At 38.8% G+C, this 23559-nt stretch overlaps 2 protein-coding genes across 3 annotated transcripts in view; both read right to left on the bottom strand.

The window, feature by feature from the left end:
• Positions 1-599: 599 nt before the first annotated feature.
• kcmf1 (potassium channel modulatory factor 1) lies at positions 600-10272 on the bottom strand. The gene is made up of 7 exons (XM_023960603.1): positions 10058-10272; positions 7951-8118; positions 7708-7847; positions 4803-4904; positions 4545-4728; positions 3610-3904; positions 600-2506 (listed from the first exon to the last, which is right to left on the bottom strand). Exons 1-7 carry the CDS (start codon positions 10071-10073, stop codon positions 2242-2244), a joined length of 1170 nt encoding a protein of 389 aa, XP_023816371.1. The 5' UTR covers positions 10074-10272; the 3' UTR covers positions 600-2241.
• Positions 10273-12479: 2207 nt separating this feature from the next.
• The window catches only part of itga1 (integrin subunit alpha 1), a 61021-nt gene continuing 49941 nt past the window's right edge, over positions 12480-23559 (bottom strand). For both annotated transcript variants that reach the window (XM_023960678.1, XM_023960679.1), the window contains 15 exons: positions 22952-23127; positions 22692-22843; positions 19291-19401; positions 17967-18046; positions 16784-16907; positions 16622-16699; positions 16461-16537; positions 16272-16361; positions 15964-16066; positions 15764-15880; positions 15457-15555; positions 15271-15375; positions 15068-15160; positions 14851-14964; positions 12480-13716 (listed from right to left, as the gene is read on the bottom strand). In XM_023960678.1, the coding sequence (XP_023816446.1) occupies positions 13639-13716; positions 14851-14964; positions 15068-15160; positions 15271-15375; positions 15457-15555; positions 15764-15880; positions 15964-16066; positions 16272-16361; positions 16461-16537; positions 16622-16699; positions 16784-16907; positions 17967-18046; positions 19291-19401; positions 22692-22843; positions 22952-23127 (1597 nt within the window). In that variant the 3' untranslated portion in view covers positions 12480-13638. The remainder of the gene's footprint in view (positions 13717-14850; positions 14965-15067; positions 15161-15270; positions 15376-15456; positions 15556-15763; positions 15881-15963; positions 16067-16271; positions 16362-16460; positions 16538-16621; positions 16700-16783; positions 16908-17966; positions 18047-19290; positions 19402-22691; positions 22844-22951; positions 23128-23559) is intronic.

The following is a 23559-nucleotide window of genomic DNA, read 5'->3' as shown; positions in this document are numbered from 1 at the left end:
GAAAACATGTTAAAAAAATTAGAATTAGCAAGAAAATGTTGCACAGTGGTTAGCACTCTTGTGGCCCGGTTCAAGTCCTGGCTGGGGGACGTAAACCGAACCCCCAATGTGGTGTGTGGAGTTTGCTTGTTCTCCCCGTGCATGCGTGGGTTTTCTCCAAGGATTTCCGGCTTCCTCTCACCGTCTAAAATGAATTGGTTTCTCTAAATTGTCCCCCGGTATGACTACAAGTGTTTCTGGGTGCGTCAGACTGGTGACCTGTCCAGGGTGTACTCTGCCTTCGCCCACAAGTGGCCGGGTTGGGCTCCTACAGCCCCCAAAAGGAACAAATCGGGTTTAGATAATAAGATAAAGGTATCCGAGCAAGAAAGGTCATTCTGATAAACAGATTGACTGGGAAATAGCTGTTTATTTCTCAATAGAAATCTGTGGGATTTTGGCTTCTTGGAGTCAGCTGGTACTTCCTGTTTGGAACGCTAGGGGGGAGGGGGTCCCTCGGTCCAGTTTCTTTTTACAGTCAATGGTTTCAGGAGACATTTTTCATTTGCTCCTGCGTTAAAAAGTTAAACTCTAGACTAAAAATGAACCTAAATACAGGACAGTGTCAAAAACTGTTTATTGAATCATTTTCCATTCATAATTGAATTTTTTTTTTTATTGAATCAGTGTTTAGAATTTATATCATAATATTTTGCAACATTAGAAGTATGTTTTTTGACTTTTTTTCTACCCTAATCACCCAATTACTGCAGTGTGAGGACTTCCCTATAGATCCCTATGGGTGACACATTATCAGCTGGTTTACATACAACTATAGCATAAACAGCTCTCCATAGATCCATCCAGATTTTAATGGTTGCTGACTCAGTTTTCATTTGTATCCCAGACAAACTTAGTTTCTTTTGGCAGTTGGTTACAGTTGTGAAATATTTTAAATATCCTTATTTAGCCCAGGTCTTAATCAGGGGAGAGCAAACTACTTCAACTGACTAAAAAGTCCATATTGCCAAATTCATTTATGCCACTGTTACATTTTTTATCATAAAAATGATAAACTGTTAGAAAGGTGTGAGCATCTCTTAAATTCACTTAGAAGTTGTGTGCAGTTGATATTTATTATATTCTAAGTTTACATTAAAAAAAAGTCTGCCCATATATTATCATAATGAAAGTTAATGAACAAATATACATCTTTTTGTACAGAAGGTAAAGGTGAAGGCATGAAGGTGTTGAATTTGGAAAATAAACACAAACAAATAAATAGAAAGTGCTAGCTTTAGCAGAGAAAAGAAAAATAATGTCAAAACTGCAGCGAGGAAAGTCTCAAGCTTTTTTTATGTCCAGCAAATTGATTCAAACAAGCCATGAAAAAGCATGTGATCCGACACAAGTGCACAGATGCACCACACCGAGTCAGCTATAAATTAAAACGTAAACCGTGTTTAAACAACTTAGACCTAAGACATCTAGAGAGCAAACTATATTATTTTCTTTGGGTTTTTTTTTTTTTTGAAGCCGCAGTTCTGCAATCATCTGTAAGGGGGGCGCTGTGGAGCACTGCAAGTCCAGAACACAAAATCAAACTGTTTTCAAAATAAGACAAACTAGATCTGGAAGTAGATTAAACAGAAAAAACGTTTAAAAAAAAAGAAAAAAAAAATGGGGGGGGGGGGGGGGGGTTAGATATAGATTTAATGACGGGGGTCATCAAAGGTCATGCACGCTGCAAATAACTGCATGCAGTAGTTATGGTAACCCAACCAAGCAATTTTTATTTCTTAATCATGAACACAGCAGCTTCATCAGAGGGGCCCGCGCCCTCTTAACCTTTAAATGTGTATGAGTATTTATATGGAGAGCCGTTTGGATGCCACGGGAAGCGAATGTCTGCCACAGCTGCCTGTAACATTTACCTGATCAAGGAACGGTAGGTGAATTGATTATCAGCTTCATATAGATTTATATATATATATATATATATTTATATATTTCTGTTGTCTCGTTTGCTCATTCACTCTCACATTTTTATCGTACTTGCTCACATTTGATTTGATTTTTTCTTTTTTTTTTGCTTACAATGTAACAAATGTGGTGACAGGCCTGAAATTACAATCACCCAAAAACTCTGAAAGAAAGCAAGGAGAAAGGAGGACAAGGCCAGGGAGGTTCACTGCTGCTGCTGCTGCTGTCTGTCACTGGCAGTTGCAGCACAGAGGACACAGTCTGCTCGATGCTCGGACATCAAAGAGGAGGCGGCGGAGGCTCCTTCCCCGAAGAGCTGCTCTCCCGGAGCTGCAGGTTCTCCAGCGCCACATCTAAAGGCATGATATCCACGCAGCCCATGGCTCCGAAGTCGGCGAAGTCTCGGCGCTCCTCTTCGTCCGAGGAGGAGCTTTCTTCTCGCATCAGGGTGGACAAAAGCAGCTCCTGGACAAACAGGCTGTGGTCGGCCCGCTCTCCTTCTAGAAGCTGCCGCTCTGCTTCAGACATCTTCGGTTCGTTCAATCTGAAGGATGGGCCACATCAGTTAAAACTTCATTACATGAAGGCCTAGGCCATTTTAAACTTACAAAAAATAAACAAAATCAACTTTTAATTGCTTTCCGAAATTGCTTTTACATATCTACATCTACAGCCGTACAACCCCTCTACAGCCCCTCTAACAGCAGCTATAGCCCCTACAACCCCACTACAGCCCCTCTACAGCCGCCACAGCCCTTAAAACCCAACTACAACCCCTCTACAGCTGCTACAGCCCGTACAGCCCCTCTACAGTCCCTCTTACAGCTGCTACAGCCCCTACAACTCCACTACAGCCCCTCTAACAGCAGCTATAGCCCCTACAACCCCACTACAGCCCCTCTACAGCCGCCAAAGCCCTTAAAACCCAACTACAACCCCGCTACAGCCGCCAAAGCCCTTACAACCCCTCTACAGTCCGTACAACCCCTCTACAGCCTCTCTTACAGCTGCTACAGCACCTACAACCCCTCTACAGCCGCCATAGCCCTTACAACCCAACTACAACCCCTCTACAGCTGCTACAGTGCGTACAACCCCTCTACAGCCCCTCTTACAGCCGCTACAGCCCCACTACAGCCCCTCTAACAGCCCCGACAACCCCACTACAGTCCCTCCACAGCCCCACTACAGCCCCACTACAGGCGCTACAGCCCCTCACAACCTCAACGTAACATTAGTGGTGCAACAATGGACTATCTAGCCGTACAGTTTTGATCCAGATGCCAGCTCAGATCAGGAAAACAAAGATGTACATGAATCTATTTGTCTGCATGTGGATGCATCAGAATGGAGCAGAGCAGAGAGCCTGTGACCTGCTCAGAGTATTTTCTTCGTAACAAATAAGCTCTTTTTCACACGACATTTTTTCTTCTGCTCCTAATTCACCAATTTGAATAAAGAAATATTCAGAAATGTAATTTAAATCCCAATTTTCTCTATAAAAGCCCTCCGTCATAGTAAAAAGGCTACAAGAACATGATACCGACACTCAAACCATGACTCTCATTTGAGTGGGTCTCTAAAATTCCTCATGAGAAAGAAACCTTTTCTTTCATTCATCTTTAGCACTTAAATGGCTTGACTTACCGTGATAATAGGAACTGGGAGCTGTGGGAGGAGGATGGGGGATTCATTTCCCCCACATTGGTTGTGGTGACGGTTGCCGTGCTGGGTGGAGGGATGGCGGTGCCACTGTTGCTTGGATTGTTGCCGCGCCGGGCTGCGTGCCTGCCACTCTCCACCTGCTGCCGTGCCGCCTGCGCCTGCTGCCGTTCCAGCTGCAGCTGCATCTGAAGCTGCTGAAGCTGGGAGGCCGAAGGGCCCGAGGAGTTTATTTGACCGCCGGCTGCACGTCGCACACCTGACAGCTGAGACAACAACTCTGCAAGAGAACATTATGGTATTATGGGATTATATGACGCTTACAAACCTTTGAAACATAAAAAAAGCATTAAATCACTTTGAATTATCAATATGAATTAGAGCTGGGTGAAATGGCCAGAAAAAGAAATCTCTGATTCTTCTTTTCAAATTCGATTGATCATTTATTGATATCGTGCCTTAAAATCTTCTGCACCAAATAATACAGTAGTTAAAAACCAAGTTAGGTAAAATTGTTCTCGTCGTCAATACTTCTGAATATATTACAATACTTTCCTTTTTGTTTACAAGTTGAACATTTTAACACCATCCTAACTTTTGATGCAAACATGTGTCTTTTTATTAGAATAAACAAAAACCCATGATGCATCTTCTCCCAGTTGTAGATAGTCTAAGGAAAAATCTTTAAGCAACACTGAACAGAATTCTGGTAAATAATTGCTCGAAAATCACAGAATGCCATTTTGCTTTTTTAATGAAAAAAGTTTACATTGTAAAAGTTGCACACTTAATTGTTCTCCCTCCCTGTGACTGCATTTTTGGAAGCTAAAACAGTTTTCACTGTGGCTGCTGGCTGTCTTTCACTCTTTGGTGCATCAACATCCTCTTTTACTCACTGAACGCAGGGCTGGATGCCTCACCTGCGATGGGGTCCATTGCTTCCCTGTTACTGGGGGTGTATGTGGAGCTCTGTGATGAGGAGGATGAAAGTCCTCCTGTGGAGCCGCTAGTAAAGTGCATATTGGTCCGCCGTGCTCTGGGGCCTCCCAGACCTCTTCCGGGGTGGAACATCCTGCGTACATGCCGCACGCTGCTGGATTCATCGTGAGCGCATCGTTAAGGTTACAACTGAAAAATGAAGATTAGTAATTATGAAACTGCGGTGGATCAAAGGATATTAAATCTCTTGGCGCTCTGTGTTCGAGGGTAAGGTGAGCCGTGAAGTCATCTGTGACATGGTTGGGGTCTCCTCCTGGCAGAGCAGCACATATTGGACAGATCTGAAAAAAAAAGAACATTTGTGGGAACTTTGTGAAAAACCTTCAATGTTCTTAAAACAACATTAACATACATTTAAAAAGAATCTTTTTTCCATCACTAAACACGACACATTCTTTATTAAAGGACAGGGAGAGAACAACGTTTGCATCAAAAAGTCACAAGGAGGAAGAGCTACTTTGTGTGTATAAAACTAATGCAGGCGCAAAGAAAAAAAGAGGAACCCTTTATAGATGGTGGTCTCAGTTTTAAGATCATGACGAAAACCAAAAAATAAAAGCAGAAAAACACGGATCTGTGAAATCTGCTCAAAAAAGTAATACCAAAAGAAAATCTTCATCTGGAAAAGTCCTTTTTCTACTCCTAATTTGTCAATCATTTAAAAAATTTTTTTAGTTGTATATGAAAAGACAACACCAATAGTGTGAGTGTACATCACAATAAACTACTGTAAACTACAATCACAAGGTTAACATTTTATTTCATAAAATTACCAACAACTAAATCCTACTGCATTTGACTTTTTAAAGTTTTAACATATTACAAACAACAAAAACTGCACGTTTTTACTTAAAAGACAGGCCAACATAACCCAGTTTCTCTCAGGACTGGATACAGAGGAATCAAACACTATTAACTTTCAAGGTGCCTTGCTCATAGGGTATTTTCCTTTTTTCTTCTCACAAATGTTTGCTTAAGTTCAGTAGCATGCACTAAAAACACTGTTTAATGTTGAACACCTTTGATGCAGAAAGTACAGTTGTTCAGGCAGTTTCCCAGCATGCTCTGCAGACAATTCACTTTAAACATGAGCCGGTGAAAAAATCTTTTGCAAACTACAGAAATCCACACTTCCTTGGATTGGCACTGTGGGCCCATCCACCACACTGTCCTAATAACAAAGTCAGCATCACCAAAACAAAAACTGTTCACGCTGTGTCATAACTGATCTTCCAACAGGAATCTTTATTAATTCATCAAGTCCCTATATTTAGTTTGGTTTTCTAGATCTATTTCATATCAGATTTAGATTTAAACTCAGATCTTGAGATTCCTTAACTTTAACAAAAAAGGAAAACAAATGTAGAAAAACACCAGCAGGACAACTAAGTGTGTATTCCAGAGCTCTGAACTTTGCTTGGTCTGTTTCCAGCCGTCAAGGGGATTTTCCTGATTCGAACCAAAGCTAGTAAACAAAACCTTGTGAATAAAAATGTCTTCACTCATTGGTCGGGAATCATGAGGGCGGAGCTAAGCAACTGGAGACAGGAATGATGGAAGTCGTGTACTTTGCAGTCCTTGTCGGGTTCATTCCAACGTTATATGCTGCAGACCGATTTTAAACACCTGTATCAACGTCAGGCTCAACACTTTTTTGGTCCAGCGGAGGCATGCTGCAGGGCGGTTACTGGCAAGACGACAGCTAAGAAGGTGTGCTGGTACGCGTTTAGCCTGCATTCATCCGACCACATTTCAATGAGTTACTGTGGTGTCATGGCATTGTTTTAAAGAGAAATCTGTTACGGAACTACAAAGTAGCTTTTAGGATGGCGTCACAGCAGCGTGTACCGTGTAACAAAACACACACGAGCATGTAAGAAGCATTTTTACTTGTGTTAAAATAAACGTAATATTTGATAACACAACAATCGCTGCTTTACATTTGTCCAGGGCTCATCCGTTTCTTCATTCTGACTGTGTTTAGATCACGTGACGTTGGTCTAGTTGTTCCACTCCGAGGACAAATCGGACTGAGGAATCTCGGATCAAACCGAAGCTCAGTCCAATCGGAGATGAACTGAGACCACCTCGACAGAGGGATCTGAGACTCTGGTGTATTCAGGCTGAAAATTTGTTCCGGATTATCAGGAGAAACAAACTTTGGTTCACTTTAAGCGGACCAAATGTGTCCAGTCTGAATACACCCTAAGACTCTACATTTTGCATCAATTAGTTTACAGTTTGCATCTTCAGCTTAGCTAGTATGGAGTTGTGGGGCAACATTTTTAACTAGGATCTTCACAACTAACTAATATACTGGGCATCTAAATTATCCAGAGAAGTAGAAACCAAACTTCACCTAAAAAACTTAATCTTCACTTTGATGATTAAAATGAGAATTCAACAATTCATTTAGAATTTAGATTATAAGGAGAAGTTTTAGTACATCACGTTATTTAGTGCTGATATTGTCAGGTTAGAGCAGGAAAACATTTAGTATGAGTAGGGATGGGGACTGTTTGGATTTTATCTGGAGCCGGTGCCAAACCATTTCGTATGAAACGGTTTCTAGTGCCTAAAAGGTTTTTGAATCGCTGCTACAGAAATCCAAAAAACACACCAATTTTATTTGTCACTGGGTTGAAGGAGAGCACTTGAATGTGCCTAAGATGCTTTATTTCCATGTCTGACACTCTGCGCTGCATCTCCGTTTTCACATACGCTGGAGTAAACGTGGATTTCACCGCTCATCAAGTGATTGTGCAGAAAAGCTGAATTTCTGCTGTGAAATTTGGAGGGTAGAGTCATAATTCAACATTAGGACTCTGAGGTAATGAGTTCTATCAGGCTTTTATCCGCAACCAAGCCACAATAGAAACCAGTAGATGCATATCTCTGTTTTCTTTAGCAGCGAAACTCAACAATGATAGCCCTCTAGACTACATTGTTGGATTGCCTTGTTAAGAAGTGAACAACAGGTAATATACACCACCTGTGTCTGAACTGTCAATTAGAACCAGCGTGAGAACCTGCATGAAAGGGGCAATCCCAGAAAGGCCTCAAAAAGTTAGAAAGTGTACTCACCACCTCTGTGGAGGTCTCTGCATGCTCAGAGGTGACATGCTCCTGTAGGGATGTCTCTGTGAAACCCATTTTGCCACAGTAAGGACATGTGAACGACTGGGGTTGCTCTACCGAGAAAGTGTCTCCTCCATAATACAAGTCTGCAAGAAGGAGTCAGGAAACCATTTATGTTTAACACGCCACATAATCAGTCACAGGGTTATTGCTGTCCGGTCATGAGAATGCACTACGGAAGGTCCTTACCATAGTCTACTCTAGTTAATATACACTGCATGGGGTGTTCTGTGGTGTGCCGTGTTGTTGTGGCGCCGCTCTCGTAGCACGATGCGCACAGATCGTAGTCGTAGCAAATTAAGCACTTAAACCGTCGTCCTCTGAAGTTGCCCTTCAAACATGCATCACAGCTCACACCTGTGGAAAAAAAAAAGAAACAGCAGAAAGGTAAATGAAACTGAGCTCAAGTCGCTAACAATTGAGCTACAAATTCCTTACAACCGTGATTCTGAGACGAAGAAAGCTCTATTTTTTCGGAAGGCCAGCGTCGCTTGCGTACACAAGCATGTGTTTGGGAGTTTCACCAGCCTGCGAGTGCCAGCAGTGAAACATGAGAAGCCTGGCATTCCAGATGACAAGCGCTTCAACAGCCACTATATCTGAGAATGGGTTTATCGCATCAGCTTTTATTTTTCTTTTAGAATAAAGCATGTGCCATGCTACCTTATAGATCCACTCCGATGAAAAATGTCTTGTTAGCATAGTCGTGAGGAATTTTTCTCATGTTGGACAACATGTACGGGTACAAAGAAAATAAGTGTAAAAATACGTTTGTAGTATTATCATTGTGAATCATGATCAAACAAAAAAATGCCATTTGAAAAAGCTTGTAGCTGTGAATTAGGTGCTACAGTCATAGGGGCCACAAGCTCACTGCTCTGTTCCATTCTGATGCATTCACTTGAAGACAAATAGATCCATGAACATCTGTATTTTCCTTTTCCAAGATGGCATTTGGCTCAAAGCTGTATGGCTGGATAGTTTCATTATTGCTCATCATTTTTGCTGCACCAATTATGTTAGGTTGAGGTGTGAGGTGCTGTTAGCTAGTGGGAGAGCATGTAAACAAAAGGATGACAGGAAGTCATGGCAGGATTACTTCACGCCAGCCCTGTCCACAAATTACAGGCAAATTTCTGATGAACTCTTACTGCTCTGCAGAATCTGTCCTAGAAATTGACACACGTTTTTAGATTTTGGTTATAAACGGCATAATCCTAATTAAAAGAGCCCTGGGAATGATTTTAAAAAAACAGATCAAAAGATGACCAGAGTAGGACTTTAACTACAAAATATACACAAAATTAGGCTTTTAATTTGAAAGTTCCTTCTCAGACAAGCACATTGTTGTAAGAGTGTTAATAAAAACTCCTTGAAGCAATAGCTTCAGCTATAAAACAAAAAACCTTGTTTATATTCTATTTGGTTATTTGTTTAAGTGCCAAACAAACAACCAAAAAGAATAGTCTAGTCTTGATTATTGATTTATTTGGTCAGATAGTTCATTAATAATGGCTAAAAGTACAGATCGTTAGGATTATATAAAGACAGCTGCAGGCTTATGTTGTCTGTAAAGTAAGGAAGAAAATTAAAATTCTGCCTGCTGACCCCACTGTAGCCAAACTACTTTTTTTTTAAAACTTCTTATGTGACCCAACATGAGAAACCTATAGTAAAGCACGCCATAAATTACCATTAACTAGCTGCTAACATGGAAGCAAACTAACTTAGTCACTGATTTATGATCAAAGGCCTCAACTTTCTGACTTCAAGTTAATGACAGGCCATTGGCTAACAACAGCATGCGACTAGACGGGTCAGTGTGGTGATAATTGAATTACTAGAGGCTCTAAAGCTACCATACAGCCGGCATGAAATATACAGATTGTAAAGGTTTCGTTGGTTTGTAAACATGTAGAATAAACCCCGTAATAAGTCGTCGTCGCTAACTCAGAACTACACCAATGACTCCTCATGTTAGCATACATTAGCTTACTTGCTAGCCCCGGCTAACGTAAGGTAACGCAGCACCTAGCAACGGCTAACTGCTAAACTCCACTCTACTGTCGTACTATTGCGAACATGTAGAGTAAAACGGCACCTACTTACTTTAAATTACTCAACTTTGACTATACACGCAAACGAATATTGATGACAGTAAGGGAAACGTCCGAATGAAGACCACAGAACCCCCTCTTGACTTGAAAAAAAGCAGTTAGCGAAGCTATCCGAGGAGCTAGCTGATCAGGTAAAGTGGACACCATGCCAGGCTCTGTGGATCCGCAGATCAACTCACCCTCATGTCGGGACATCCTATAAACAGCGGCACAGCCCTTACTCGAGCTCCCCAGCTCACACGACGGGGGACCACACAGTTTTGAAGACTTTAAGACCCAAAAATCATTCACCCTCGTTTCTTTTTCGGGCAAGATGGATCCCCAGCAGCTTACAGTTTTGTTCTGCCTCCCCTCCCTAAGTGACACTTATGAACGGGTGCCAGCGGTGGCCACTAGAGGGCGCCATGCAATATGAAACATCTGTTACCAAAACGCACCACCAATTACATTAATAATAATAATAATAATAATAATAATAATAATAATAATAATAATAATAATAATAATAATAATAATAATAATAATAATAATAGAAATTCACAAATGGATTTTTAATGTTTGATTTCCCCCTCACTTACTTAAGATCCCAAAAAGAAATATATATCAGGCCAGTTTGGCCTAAGTACAGAAATATGTATTTTTAAAAATTTTTTTAAATTATTTTAAAAATATATAATATCTTTTTCATTTGTACCATAACAGGCATGTTGTTTTGCTGGTTTGCTGGTATCTACCAATACTAAACAGCGTAACACCCATCAACAAAAAATGTGTGTAAATATTATTTTTTTTTCCTTTCCGGCTTTTCCCTTTAGCAAATCAGCTTCCATCTAAATGTCTTCTGCATCCTCTACTGTGACACCAGCTACCTTCATGTCTTTGTTTACTGCATCCATAAACCTCCTCTTTGGTCTTCCTCTAGACGTCCTTCCTGGCAGCTCTAGACTCAACATTCTTCTACCAATATATTCCTATTCTGGCCTCTCTGACTTTATCTCCAAAACCTTTAACATGTGCTGTCCCTCTGTCCCCATTCCTTATCCTATCCATCCTGGTCACTCCCAAAGAGACCCTCAGCATCTTCATCTCTGCTTCCTCCAGCTCTGTTTCCTGTTTTTTTCCTCAGTGCAACTGTCTCTAGGCCGAACAACATGGCTGGTCTTACCACAACTTTGTACACCTTTCCTTTCCTTTAAGCTTGTGTAACCCCTTAACCTCTGAGTTTATATCCAATTATAACAACAACAAAAAAAATCACTTGTGTTTTTGCTTTTAAGTAGCGGTTAAATTAAGTTAACTTTTTAGCTCAAGGGTTTGATGCACATTTCCATCAATGGGGTCAAGGGGTTAAAGATTACACAAAAAGGCAGTTTCCAGGGAATCAAAAATTGATTAACCTTTAAAAGTATTTTGTGCCTAACAGAGGTTAATCAAGCCTTAAAGGATAAACTTACACATGTCCAAACCTATCCAGTCTATCTAGGGTGTTTTTTTGTTTGTTTGTATTTTTGTAGGTGTTCCTATTTTTTCACAGCAACTTTGGGTTTGACGAACAATTTTTAATTTACTATTATTATTATTATTATTATTATTAATAGTATCCCAGTGAGCCACAGCACTGTCTTCAGACTTGAATCCCATTCTTGTAACATGTTCACATCTGTAAAAGGCTGAATTTAACCAATATTTTGATCTTAGACTTAAATTCAGACTTATTTTTTGTGATTCCCGTTGTTATTCTGTACAATCCTTTCATTTCAGAGTGCAACAAAACATGACACTAACACATTTTTTAATAAAAACAAAAAAACTTTAAAGTGTGTTCTCTAGCTATATATTTTTTTCCACTTTATGAAAATGAAATGAATGAAAATGAAAAGACTTTCTCTCAAAAATAACAAAAAGCACATTCGATAGTTTAATTTGATTTAAATAATTACATTTTTATTGCATCTTAGGTGAAGCTGCTCTCCCATATAATTAATAATGGATTAGGCATACATTGTTGTTACCATAAATGAAAGATCAGCATTACAACTGTTAGAGTTTTTAATGTAGAGCTTCATATAAAAACCTTTTTTCCAGGCTGAGAATGAAGGAGAAAGTCACTTTTAACTGTACCTGTTTTACATAAGCTGTCATTTTTATTTATTTTATGTTTTAAATGTTTAAATTTGTATTGTAAATGTAATTCAGTGTTTCCTCCCAGCCAGGATTTCCTTGAAAAATAGATTCTTAATCTCATAAGAAATTTCTTAGGTAAATAAAAGTTAAATAAAAAAAAAATTATTCAAAGACAGCTGTTGTTAAATCCAAACATGTCGAAAAATTTTCTGCTTTTCATTTAGTAAAGAGAAGAACTAATGGTCCATTTTTATTGGTTACCTTCCTTTTTGTCCATAATTTGTTCAGTACGAAGGCTGAGAAATATATTAAAAAAGGTTTCCATTCAGTCAAAAATAGATTGAAGCAGAAAAACAAATGTTGGGCATAGAAAAACAACATCTGCTGCAGAAGATGTAAAAAAAACGAATAAGAAATTTGCAGTCAGCAAATGATCAATCAAATTCGTGTGAACTGTAAAATACAAAAGTCCATACATTTTCTGCAAATTGTCTTTATTTCTTAGGTTTTCTGTTCATTTCTGTGCTGACAAGGACACGTACAAATTGACAAACCAGTGCATTTTAACGAAGGCTTCACAGCAGTGTCAAAGGCACACAGCTCACTTCCTGCCCTTTCACTTCCTATCTATCGTGCATGAATGCAGTGTGGCCACACAATGCTAAAAAAAACCTGTATATACAATTTATAACATGTGCTTTATAGTAACAGTGGATGGTGACAGCCAAGAGATTCAAAATATAGAAAACATTTATTCTTCCTGCTGAGAAATCAGAAAAACAGACACCTCAATTTCAAATCGAAAGCTCATTGTTCAAAGCAATTCAAGGAAATTTTTTTTGAATGGAGCAAAACCAAAATAGTGGCTACAATCATCTCTGCTTATATTTCTGTATAGAATCATTAAACTTTCCTCTTATTTTTTTATTCAAAATATAACACTATTTACATATCTGCTTGTGGCGAGAACCAAAACTATTTTGTGTCAAACGAAATGTATATCATTTCTTATAGTTGTTGCACCTGAGCAAATTCATACATGACCATAAAAAACAAGAACTTAAATAAATTGCAAACATAATTCTGTACAGTTTGAAGCTTTACATCTGCAAGCACGTCTATGTACAATACAACCACGGCTTTGGATTGTGAAGGTGCTGCTCTCAATGCTGCAGCTTTGTTAATATGTGAAATATTGCATTTAGTTTCTTCGATGAAAAAACAAACAAAAGATGTGCCATGTTAAAATGTTCATCTAGTAGCAACAATAAAAAGGTTATGAAATACTTAAACATACAGTGTTTCAAACAACTTGGTTTCAATATAAAAGCCAAAAGAATGAGACAGACTGCTCTTATTTGGTGATGAAGCTGCAGTGAGTTTAGACCACCCCTCTTGTGGAGTAAAAGTGAAGCATACTTTCCCCCTAAAGACTTTAAATCTTTTGTTAAAAATGGCAAAATAAAGGAAAAAATTGAAGTATTTGCAAAAGCTATCTAACATACCAAACCAGACAAGTGGTGATAGTACAAACGCATTTTCCAGGTAGTTGATGTGTAAAAGCACTGAGGTGTCTGTGGGTCGGATCGCATCTCCCACATCTTTTTGGCTGGCTGGGGCCGCTTCCCCTTGTAACCTAAATGGTGGATGTGTCCTTGCCTCCATCCTTCTCTTTCTCCGACATATCCTGGGTTTTTCTTTTGAAAAAGCCAAACTGGGAAAAAAAAACAGAAAAAAAGGTTTAATTGTACGTATAATATATAAGTCATGTTTTTGATGTAAAATAGAACATTCATTTGGGTGGTTTGAACTAGTTCTAAGTCTTACATTGACAATCTTTTGATCGATTTTAAAAGGTTTCCCAGTGTTTTTTATATATTATGATTGTGCCGTTTTTAGCCAAAATGTAACCTGAATACAGAAATTCTCAGATGTGCTATTTCGAGTTTAATTTTCTTAATATATGTCCAACCTCATCGGAAAAAAGAGTGGGGCTTTACATTAAGTAGTTTTGACAAGTTTAGGTCCTAGCTTTCTTACAAATCTAGGTCTGTTCTTGTTCATTGTGTCTTCCACAGGGATTTGGACCAATTTGCATTTTTCTTATATTTCAAAAAGCATTACTTTCTGAAATTATATTGCCTTAAATTTTATGCTGTTAATGTCCAGAGTAATCTAAGACCAAACCACAATAAAGAATCAGAATATACGTCTTTGTATTTTGTATGTTAAATAAGAAGTAACAGGTCTGTGAGGAACAACATCTTTGGTACTTGTTTTTTGCTCCATTTGAACCAATTTTAGAAAATTAGAAAACGCAATTTCCTGGAGTCTTTTTTTCTGTACATTCTGTTTTTCACAGTTAGAATGCATCTAAGATGAACAATCTGTCATCTTTTCAGTGGGACACCTTGCAGAATAATTGACCGATACTTTTTACTCTCATCCTGGTAAGTGGAGGCTGTATTTAGATCGTTCTCTCATTTTTATTTATTTATTTATTTATTTATTTATTTATTTATTTATTTATTTATTTATTTATTTATTTATTTATTTATTTATTTATTTATTTGCATTAGAAGAATACAAGATATCTTATGCAGAGAAAATGAAGGAGAGCAGAATGAAGAAAAAACACACACACACACACACACACACACACAAAAGGAATGAAAACAAACCTGAATTAAAATATGCACAATTAATCTGAAATTAAATCTGGATATATATGTCTTTCTAATACCAATTAATTTAGCTCCAGTTAGCAGAAAATACTATTTTCTTTAAAAAAAATCTCTTTACTCTTCAACAATAATGCCAAATCCCCAAAGTCAGGAAAAAAAAGTACCTTCCAGAGAATGAAGATGACAAGCGCTAAAATCAAGAGTCCTATCAGAATGCTGACGATTATAATCCAAATAGGAATTCCTCCCACCGTCTCTTTAGAAACCTGGATTGTCACCTGAAGAGCACACATACAATTAGACTCCGAATGTCTTTTTACACACGTTTTTTTGACAGATAGTGAGTAGAAGCTTTTTGTACCAAAAAACCTCCTGTCTTACCTCTCTGGGACCCCTGTTTCTGCCCAGTTCAAACAGCTGGGACTCCACTTCTAGAGTAGCATTTACTTTCATGTAGAGACTGGAGAACTCACTCTGTTAAGTTTTGTACACAATCAGAATTTTTGGATTACCTAGCTATAGAAGTTTGACAATCAAAAGCTAATATTCATTTGTTAGAAATGCACTGGTGTATGTAACTTTACCTTTATGAACGTAGGTTTCCACACCCTGAAGGTAACGTTGACTTGGCTCCTCTTGACGTCACCAATGGAGCAGCTGAATGATGCACAGCTGGATTGTTCACATTGCTACAGAGAGAATAGGGCATTAGGGCACATAGGCAGGCAGAGCTCAGCATCATTGAAGCAGAGATGTTAAAAAAAACTCACCAAGAGGAAGTTGCTGAGGGTTTCCTCTTTGGGGTTTGGCTTGATTTGCTTTGGATTGATTTCTTGCGGGTTGATTAGATCTCCTACCTTACATTTTACCTGCCAAAAAACAGAAGGTGAATCAGATACTTATAGCATGCACAATAGGGTGTGTTTAGACTTTTTCTTTTTTTTTTCTGATTCAATCAAAACTTCTATCGTGTGAATTTGAAGCCAAAGTAAGGTTAGAAATGGTAGTTATCAGGATTTGTTTTAGCAAATGAATAGAAACAAACCAGCACTTCTAAGCATGTGTGTGTGTTGATACCTTCGAACTGGGCTTGACGTGTGTCAGATACAACAAATTGTTGCTCAGAGGAGACTTCTGTGGATATTTCACATAAAGCTCAAGTGGCAGATTTATGGTACCATCTGTTTTCTCCACCTGAGGAGCAATGACACACACACAAAAAAACATTTGAATTCATTTTCCATCAATGCAACATCCAAAACTATGTAAGATATTACCGTGTAGCTGATGCTGATTTCCTCGCCTAGCATCTTGGTGTCGTTGATTTTTGGAGGATAATCTTCACCATATTTCACTATTATGTGTTCATACAAAGGAATCCTGTGGGACGCAAATCACAAAAAACAACATTTTTCTATTAAAGTAAACATTAAATCAATTAAAAGAAGAAAAAATATACATTCATTTTATTTAAAATAGTAATACTTTTACAGGGATTAAGATTCATTATTATGTTTATTTTTTAGTGCCCAAAAAGTCCATGAAGCTATTGACAACAGAAATCTGGGGGTACACCAAAACTCACGCTTCAAATGTGATTCCTGCTTCATATCTCACAGGAATGGAGATGTGTACGCTGTTGTCAATCAGGGTTTCAGGTCGCTCCTCACTGTCACTGTGAGAAATGTAAAAAAGCAACAGGATATATAGAAAAATATAAAACTTAAAAAAAAAAAAGTAGAACAAAAGCCCTCCAACTCCCAGTCAAACTCACCTTGTGACTGTCACATTGATCTGAATATTCTTCGCAATATGTTCAGGATTTGTCTCAAAGATCAGTTTAAACGTTTCCTGTGAATATTAAAACACAATGAAATTCATCACCGGCTGTAAAATCAAGTTTAATAAACCCAAAGGTTTGTTGTGCATACCAACCTCTACTCTGCTGCCCAGGAAGGGGTATCCAACAGCACACTCCAAACTACTTCTGTTTGGGTTGCATGTCATCTCCGGCTGAGAATAACAAATCATTCATCAGCACACAGCTCTGCAGTGTGCATAGTTGTATGATGCAAAAAGGGAACACAGGCAGCTCACCTCAACTTTGACGTAGTTGATGTTCGGGGTAAAAGTGACCAGGACTTTGGTGTTGTACGCGTTGTCTCCTTTGTTCTTGACGGTGACCTGGACATCCATCTTGGCACGGCCTTTGACCACCATGCTGGGAGAAGTCAATAAAGCTGTCAGATGTGGCTGTGTTGTGCACGTCTCACAAGGAGGGTGTAGTCTTGTTCCAAATGACTTACATCGGAGTAAATCTATAACTGCAGGTCACACTGTTATGCTAATGCACTGTTCATGATCAACAAATGCCATTAGAAATACACTTTTATTTTGAAAAATAAAAGTTACCCAATGGATACTAAGGCTACCAATCTGCCAAATTGGTTCAAATCAGTGGTGCTTTAACAGGATTTGTGGACCCAGGACCAACATTTACAGCAATCAACATATCTTTTATAACTAAAAAAATCTACCAGTCAAATAATCCATACATGTAGGTCTAAGTTTACATCCCCTATAGGTGTCATTTTAACCCCTTGAAAGTAAATCAATTATGTTTTTGCTTTAACGTAGATGTTAAATTAAGGTAAATTTGGAGCAAATGCATATTTTTAGTTATTCGTGATTCGTGATTTTTAGTGATTAGTGATTAGACGTCACGGGGTAAAAAATAAAACTACATTTGCAATGTTGAATTTCAAAATAAAAGTCAAAAGAGCAACAAAAAGCTGAAAAGGTTCAGAAGAATAAAAGCTGTTTTCCAAAAACTATTTATTATATAAACTTGTCCTGAAAATCCTTAAAGTAACAAATTTAAGGAAATTAAGCTCCTGTTTTGATGGCTTTAGCAAAATGCTAAATGATTAAAAGTAAATGTGAGTATAGAGAGAATAATTTTATTTTAAAAATAATTAAATGGTAATTCACAGTCAAATTTAGCCACCAGGGGCCCTCATCTTGCTGGGAAACATTCACTGTGTTGCCCTTTGTGTGAAGCTATTATGTAAATGGAATTAACAAAAACAAGGTAAAATATTTTATTAAACAACAGCTAACTTATAAATATGCACTGTAAGCATCAGCATATTTGAATTATATCTTTTTTTTAAAGAGTTTTATATTTTTGAGAAGAACGTTGCTTAGGCAAACCTTCGTTCTCCTTTCAGTTCCTGTAGGTAAAATGTTATTCTGATCCTGACCTCAGGTGTCTGCTCACCTTTTCACACTGGCTTTAGCTTTGAGGACAAGGTCAGTGATGCACCTTTCAGCCTCATTTCCACACTCCATCAGTGGAATCTATGAGGAAAAAAAAGGAAACGTTTGTTTGTAATGAGTCTGATATTTGGGAAAATAGGAATAAATAACTAAGAGCTACATCTTCGGTTCTGGCTGAGGGAAGAATCTTAGAAATCATTTTAACAACAGCTTTTTAAAAATGGGTTTGAATTTTATCTACTCAGTGTTTTTAAAATGGATTTACCACTATACAAGCAGAACAACAATCATTTATCATTAAGTTATCATTTCTTCTCAAAGCAAATGACTTTTCTCTTTAGTGCAAATGTTTTCATTTGAACAAGTTCAAATATTCTAACAAAAAAGGACTAAACAAAAAGTATCCTTAGAATACAATTTAGAGCCTACACTTAGCAAAAAGCAGTATATTTTTAATGTACTACACACATACTTATTAGTCTATACTAAAAGTGACGGAGTATACCTGAAGTGTACATTTTATATACTCGACATCCAAACTAGAAATGTTCTACTTTAGTCTGAAAAATTATTTTACTTGTTATACTAAACGTACATTTTCTATGGTATACTTGCTATATTTATACTCAAGTATACTTCATAAAATAAACTTCAAGTGTACTACTTTTGCTAAGGGAAATGCCTAGACTAGACCAAAACAGAAAAAAAAAGAAAAATGAATTTTGATAATAATTGAAGTAACTTGCATTTTAAATGTAAATTGCAGGCCATTGGATGACTAATAGACACAAAATCCTCACATCCAGCACAACAACAAAAGGTAAAGCCTCCTCTTCTTCATTACCGCAGGCTCGTCCAATAGGGTCGAGGCTGCATTAATGTTAATGCTAGGATGTGTACAAACAGCCTGTGTTGGAGCAATAACAAGGTTTAAAATCAGAGTGAGAAACTAGATTAGTTACTGAATTCAATGTTTTCCTCACAGGTAGGTTTTCACAGCAGCTTAATGAAGTTGTCTTCCGTTTTTATCACAAACTCTGGAAAATATCTGAAACACTTGAAAGTCTCTTGTTGGAAGGAACATGCTTGTAGGAGTGTGGGAACATAGCTCTGGCTGTTGGTGCTGAAACATTCATGTGGACTTTAGGGAAGCAGAAGGATGGCAGTCAGCTGTTGCAGCTGGTGATTTACTGCAGCAGCAGCATTCAGGGAGAAAGGAAAAACCTCACTTCTTGGAAGATGATCAAGATGACCTTCAGATTTTCCAATCCATCATTTCAAAGTTGTTTTCTGAAAGAGGTTTGCATGTAATTTTAATATCTTACTGTTTTGTTGATGAATCTGGGAAGATTTTCATCCAGAACAGGACCTTGGTCTTCCTCTTTCAGTTTAAACTCCAAAGACACAAATAGAGGATCCCGGAAGTCCAACCGGGACTGAATGAAAAGAAAGAGGAAAGAACAAGTAAAACTAAAGTTTCACAACACGGTTCTTTCTATTGAACAGAAAGCTTTTGAAAGGTTAATAAAGGAAATTTAGTGCAGAAGGACTTCTCCCATTGCAGTGAAAAAGCTCAGAGCATAAGGTAGACCGTTGAGTTCCTGTTTGAAGCATGTTTAAAAATAAAAATAACTGGAGTAAGGTAGTCAGTATCCACTGCTGTAAAAATGCTGAAAAAACTCAACAAAGCAACTGGTTGCACAAATATTTTAAGTCAAAATCATCTCAAACTCATGAGGTTTCAGGGTACTCTAATTTGTAAGTGTTCAAGACAATGTTTTATCGACATTTCATTTATACAGCGTAGGTGGGTTTTTACCCCAGTTGTCATTTGTAACATAAATCACAGCATAAATAATAAAATACTTACTAATTTTTTCCTGTAGTAAAATGTATGTCAAATATAAATGTTCTGGCTGTGATCTTTTAAAAACTCCACCATTCATCCTGGTCCTCAAGAGCCACAACCCTGCCTGTTTTCCAGCTCTTCCCAGCTTGTTTTTTATTGCTGACCCAAGGGATTCCAAATCTTGATTGACTAAATACACCAGATTTAGTTAGTCAGCATCAAACTGTCCAGGAAGAGCTGGAAAACAGACAGGGCCGTAGCTCTTGAGGACCAGGGTTCGGCAACCCCTATGGGGTGTGAGACTCCATTCTTTGGAGGCCGGTATCCTGCTTGTTTTTTAAGAAATTCTTTCTAAGAAATGTTTCTGATTGCCTAGATCAGGTGTGTTTAGCCAAAAAGGAACTGAAATGACAGGTTAGGCCAGTGTCCTACATGGAAACCATTTGGACAATGGTCCTCGAGGCTTGGAGTTTGACACCTGTGATCTATGTCATCAACAGTTGAAAGGTCAAAGATGTCAAAAAAGATCCTCGAGGAGTAGAGCCTTCCACCTCCGCTAAATATCCCTCTGGGGGTTTCTATGGGAGACAGACATCTTCAAGGAAGGTTTCAGACTCCTTTTGAAATCTGTTATGCAAAGGTTTATGAGTATTATGAGAGCAAACAGTGTCTCTATGTTTAACAGGATGCTGCTACAATCTTTCAACTTAGTTTATGTACCAACCGATAGAGGTGAACCATCTCACCTCCAACCATCTAAACAAAAAAAGATCAACCTGATGGCAGAGCAAAGGGCAGATAATCAGCAGCCAGCAGGAATCATCCACTGGGAACCATGAATGTCATCACAAATTTATGTGTCGCTCCTTTGAGCAGATGCTGGGGTGACGTATTTACTGGTTTGGACAGTGGGGGGCATAGAAACACAGTGAGGAGAGGAAGAAAAAATAAGCTATGTGACAGCACTGACCTATAAAATCAACCTGAATCTCTTTTTGTTTAAATCCCTTTTTCCTATCATGAAGGCTAAAATGTGTGGGGTATTGGGGCAAGTTTTTCCATTGTTTGTTCACTACGGGGGAGACTGCAACCAAAGAAACTGCATAACATCCAGTGTTATGAGTTATGATTAAAGGGGAAAGTTTCATCCTCTGGGAATCAAAAAGTTACCTGATCTAAAGGTTAAAGGTTAAAATGGTTAAAAATCAATTTACTTTCTGGTTGAGTCATACGTTTACTTTGTCTTTTTATGCTTCTATTTGTTGTTAATTTTGCTGCTAAATTTTAAAGTTTTAATCACAAATTAAGGCCTAAAGCTACACATGGCAAAGGGGCTTCAGCGTTGAAAACTCTCATGTTTATGTGTGGCTACGCTAGTTTTTACGTCCGTTTCCGCGCAGCAATTGAACGCGCCAGTTATATCAGTAAAACTTTAACCGATCAGGGACACGGATTTGGTAGTGAAGTTTGGATGGCGCTCCTTTCAATTCACTGAAGTGCCAACCATTTAAAATTGATCATGGAGGAGTAATTTATATATATATATATATATATATACATGATCAATTTTAAATGGTCCGGTTCAACACTTTGCTCAAAGCCTTTTCCACAATAGGTGTAGGACATGTGCTAATATCGAGTAGCAATGGTCTAGTGTGAACACCGCTTACCACACACACAACAATGGTCTGTTCCATTTTTATGACCTCCCTTAAGGTGGCCATACAAATCAAAAGGGAGCTGCAAGGCCCACCCCGTGAGATGCAACTGCTCCTGTATACAGCCCTCCACGGGCCTGGACAGGCCAAAAACCTGCAGGGGGTTGACCTGTGCGGGTGTATGTGACTAGCCCTGAGTTAAAGCTGTAGGACAAGACATACAGTGAATCATGAACTGGAAGCTCTACTGTTTCAAGGTGAACTTTTTGACTGGATGAGACAGGATTTTGTGTTAAAGAGACAGTCAGAGGTCTTTCTGAAGCTTATCCCTGATGGGAATCAAAACATAAGCAGCATTAAAGCATCAAAAATGTAAAGAAGCGTTTTTTTATAATTTTCCATACTCCCTTGATTCACTTGGTTTCTCCTCATCAACTAAATACCGTTGTTCATAAACTTGTGTGCCATCTCTCCTGAGTTTCTCCCCTTCCCTTCCCTTCTCAACCCGTGTCTGCTGACCTGGACCGCAGTCCACCACTAACCATAATCCATCCAGTAACGCTGCAGGCAAAGGTTTTATGGCTGCAACAGATTCTACGACATTTTTCAGCTTCCGTATTGGAATAGATGGCATAATCCTGCTGATACTGGCACAGTAGAACAGACACTGCATTCATGTGCAGCAAACACACCACCAGCTGTTACCGCTGATTAGCTCCTCTGTCTCTGCTTAAGGCCAGATACCCGTGAACTCCTGCAGAGGGTGAGCAAAGAGAAAGCCCCTTGTGACTTCGAACTCTTCTATTAGGTGCAGCATGTTTTGAATGTCAAATGTCACTTTGTCAGATACAAAATGCACCAACTTCCCTATGTGATTCCCTTTGCTTTTTTGTGCACATGCTAAACATGTAACTCCAGATGATTTATCTCTCTAAGGAGCTCGGCTCTGAACTCTGGAGGCTTTGATCACGGCGGCTCTGTTTCATGTTAGAACCTCCTGCTTTGCATTGTCCTGTCTTCCCTTTGACTAACAGCCCTCAAACGCCATTAACATCTTCCATAAGCTGTGAACAAAACCTGCACGGAAGAACAGTGAGGTTTGAGGGCTCCAGTTCACCTAGATACGTTCTCTGAGGAATCTTCAGAATAGATCTGAGGTCATCGTGTGTTCAGAAGGAAACCATAACTGGTCACAGCCTGGTGAGAGTAGAGTACTTGCCGACATGATGAAGGTCTTGGTCATGCATTTTGCTTCTCTGTCTTTGATGAGGAAGGTCTCGGTGATCGTGCGGTTACTTTTTTCGCTGTCATTGAGGAACGAAGCCCTGGCTATTGCCCGTGGGGCATCCAGAATTAAGGTATAAATGATATCTGCAGGATGCAACAAACACGGATATATATGTATTATTAAAAAAAAGGTTTGTGGGGCATCAAAAAAGAAGAACAAGCCAGGATAAAATATGGTCCTGATTAACTCACTTGCATTAGACTCTAAGTTCTGGTTATCAGATTTGACCCTGTAGTAAAAGCAGACTGTGGTCACCACACACACAGACTCCCGGCCCCTGTGTTCGCACTTGTTCTGAGGCTGCTGCAGGTTGATTTTACCAGGGTTGAAAGACATGTTTGCATGAAGCTCTGCAACATCTCTGGACCTGGTGAAAGGACACAGACATACCGATATTTATTAAAAAAACAACTACAATTTAGTCACACTGAGGAGCACTAACTAGAGCAGTGCGTCATCAGACAAAACGTCTGTCACTAGAACCACGGATGTGCTTTACTGTCTGGATAACACTTGGCTTCAACCTTTTCCAGTTTACAGTTACACTGCAGCAGCACAGAAAGAGGAGTCGCCTGCTGCCAAATCCTTTTTAAACTCTGAGCCACTTGGGAAACAGAGTTTTCACACAGATTAGTTGAGCTTCGAGCCTGGGAAGCAACTAAAGTCTGCATGATGGCGTCCAACAGGGAAGTGTAGGCGGAGGTTTTAACACAGAGATAGCGAGGAAGTCTCCAGCCTCTGAGCCCGGTGGGACTTAACACAGCTGTCTAAACCCAAATAAGACAATGGAAAGTTGACA

The sequence above is a fragment of the Oryzias latipes genome, chromosome 12 (genome assembly GCF_002234675.1).
Source record: "Oryzias latipes chromosome 12, ASM223467v1".
Taxonomy (NCBI): domain Eukaryota; kingdom Metazoa; phylum Chordata; class Actinopteri; order Beloniformes; family Adrianichthyidae; genus Oryzias; species Oryzias latipes.
Note: the sequence above shows the minus strand (reverse complement) of the source record. Positions and strands in the feature narration are given on the sequence as shown.